General features: G+C 34.7%; 1 protein-coding gene across 2 annotated transcripts in view; it reads left to right on the forward strand.

Moving 5' to 3' along the window:
* Positions 1-2,136, forward strand: part of mdga2a (MAM domain containing glycosylphosphatidylinositol anchor 2a) — a 183,712-nt gene extending 181,576 nt beyond the window's left edge. For both annotated transcript variants that reach the window (XM_017476272.3, XM_017476274.3), the window contains exon 17: positions 1-2,136. This exon is cut by the window's left edge and continues 26 nt beyond it. In XM_017476272.3, the coding sequence (XP_017331761.1) occupies positions 1-63 (63 nt within the window). In that variant the 3' untranslated portion in view covers positions 64-2,136.
* Positions 2,137-2,703: the final 567 nt, after the last annotated feature.

Below are 2,703 nucleotides of genomic sequence, written 5' to 3' on the forward strand. Positions count from 1 at the left end.
GCAAAGCATATATGGAAGTTGTGTATTACTCTGCTCTTGGTCTTGGTTGGCCAATGGAGGTGACCATGTTTTAGAAAGATCCATTCAGATTCTTGCATTTTGGGAATTTTGACAGACAAGTACTGTCTGGAAAATACCAAAGATCAATCCAGTCTGTAAGAGAAATCACAACACAAAATGTACATCCCAGGAGGTGTCAATGATTAAGTAACAACTGATGAGCCAATTACAGAAGACCATGCAGGGTCAGGATTCAAAAGCCTATTACATTTGCTGTAGTTCTTAAGGTGTGAATTGCTGTGCCTGGATTTTTTAACGACAATTAATTGAGAGACTGCATGTGAGAATTTTCTCAAAGCACAAAGACACAATATTTTCTTGAAGATTTTACTTTAAGTGTCTCTTACTGTGTTTATTTTAAAAGCCACTTCTTGCCAATATACGAAACTCATGGATGAGATAAAGCCCCTACTTAATAGTGATAACAAAATCAGTGATAGAAGTTATAATTTATTTGTAAATAATCATTTTCTTATTATTTAATGTTTTATTATAAATAGTCAATTCAATAGGAATTCAGTCAATTCAGAGGAACATGTTTTAAATTATGTTTCCCCCACATGTTTAACTAAATTGTCGTGCCTGAAATCTGTAGTCTTTTAAAAAAGAAGATTGGGCTGAGTTGGGCTTATCTCTTGGTGTTTTGTTTTGTTTTGTTTTCCCCCCCTAAAACTGGCTATTCTGAGCATTGGCTAGGACATGGACTAATACCATTGCAAAACCAGATACAATCTCTGAAGTTTAACTTTTCCTGTTGTTTGTTATTTTTACTCCATTTGTTTCTTTACTATATTTGTTGTATGGGTGTCATCACTCATATTAGGTATTTGTCCAATATAACACCCTTTCTCCGAGCATCACTGAGTTGACTTTTTTATTTTAGTATGGCTCCATAAACACAGGCTGCCCTCTGCCTACTGAATTACAAACTGTGCCAGTCTGAAGCTGTGCCAGTCTGCAACAGCAGTTGTTTTCTTGAGGTACAGTAGGAAAGCTGTCTTTTTCCAAGACCTTTCATGAGGCTCCTTGACTGCTGGTGCCTGCAATGGAATCAAGTGCCTTCAGAACTTCGTGTAACATCATTCTGTTTAAATACCTGCTGAGCGATTGATCTTCGTCATACTTTATAAAAATAAGACAAAGTGCAAAACTGTAAGAAGTGAGCATGACAAATGGCTTACCCCAGTACCACATCCTGTCCCATCATAGCTTGTTATTCACATCATATGGTCATTCTTTTCTTTGACAGCCATTGCTTTAAGGCTTACAATCTGTCATGCTCTAAATCTTACTGAGGTGGAGAAATTGAGATCCATGATAGAATTATTGGAGGACAAAGACCTTACACAATGGACCTTACACAATCAAGTATGAAATCCAGAGCCAGATCTGTGTTCTAGGTAAAAAGAAATACAGCTAGGAGGGTCACTGTGAAATCCTTCTTCACTTCAATGAGAGGCTTGTGCTGTTGAAGATTTTTTTAAGGACTGAATGATACAAAGGCTGATATGTGTTTTATCTAAACATCTTAATGAGCTGGGTCCATCAACTTGGATTCTTACAAATGATATTTTATTATCCTGCTGATTTTACACAAACTGTTTAAAAAAATTCTCTGAACTACCTAAGGCCATCTGTTATCTTAACTAGCTGGTTTTTGGAAATGTATTGTTCATAAGTTTTGTTTCTGGGGAAGTTTTGATTTTCCTCCCTCCCTCAACATGTTGTTCAGGCAACATTTTTCTTTGTTTTTAAAATGTACAAGTCCCTCTTTATTCTTGTATTATTCAATAAAATATTATATGAAATTATAGTACCATATTATGAATATAACAATGTAAAATTTGAGATTTATATTCAAATATATTGGATAGGACCTCCTGTCCAGAGGATTTCACATTTTTAAATACTATGAAAAAGCACAACATGTAATCACTGTCACAACACACTAAACACAGTACCTCCCACAAATAATAAGTTTTTTTCTTGAATTTGATTAATGCCACATTTGATAGGAAGAATTCCCCAATAATATGATATTTTAAATCTCTGATCAATAAAAAGATTTCATGGTAATGAATGGCCTCTTTTTTGTTTTTTTATGCTTAATTTATTTTCATGAACATTTAATGGTTTTTCCACCAAGCTCTCACCCAATGTGTTTTAATGTCTGCTGTTTTAGATGTCACTTACTTTCATTATGTTTTACAAAATGTATTATGTGTACTATACATAATGTATGTGGTGAATAGCATTTGTTTTCATAAGTAGTTGTCCTTATAAGTATTTATTACAGTACAGGACCAAAAAACAAGCCTTGGTGATTTGCCATGTGGAAGTTTCTTTGCATTCATCTAAAATCATTGTTTTCTATTTCCCCTTTCAGTTATGATCAGGATTTCAGTAACAGGCACCTGTCTTGCATCAGCACATGTATATGTTGTTGTACTGGAGAGTAAGTCTAATTTTTTAGGAAAAACAGTTGAAGCAGAAACCAGTACACTTTGTTGCTTTGGCCGAATTTCAATTGCTTGCTTCTGTTAATTTCTGATATACCTAGAAGCAAAGGTGAAAGTAAGCCGGTACAGTCATGTACGCCGTACCAGCAAGAGATACTACTAGTATAGCGTACTAGCAAAAAGT

The sequence above is a fragment of the Ictalurus punctatus genome, chromosome 9 (assembly GCF_001660625.3).
Source record: "Ictalurus punctatus breed USDA103 chromosome 9, Coco_2.0, whole genome shotgun sequence".
In the NCBI taxonomy this organism is placed as follows: Eukaryota; Metazoa; Chordata; class Actinopteri; order Siluriformes; family Ictaluridae; genus Ictalurus; species Ictalurus punctatus.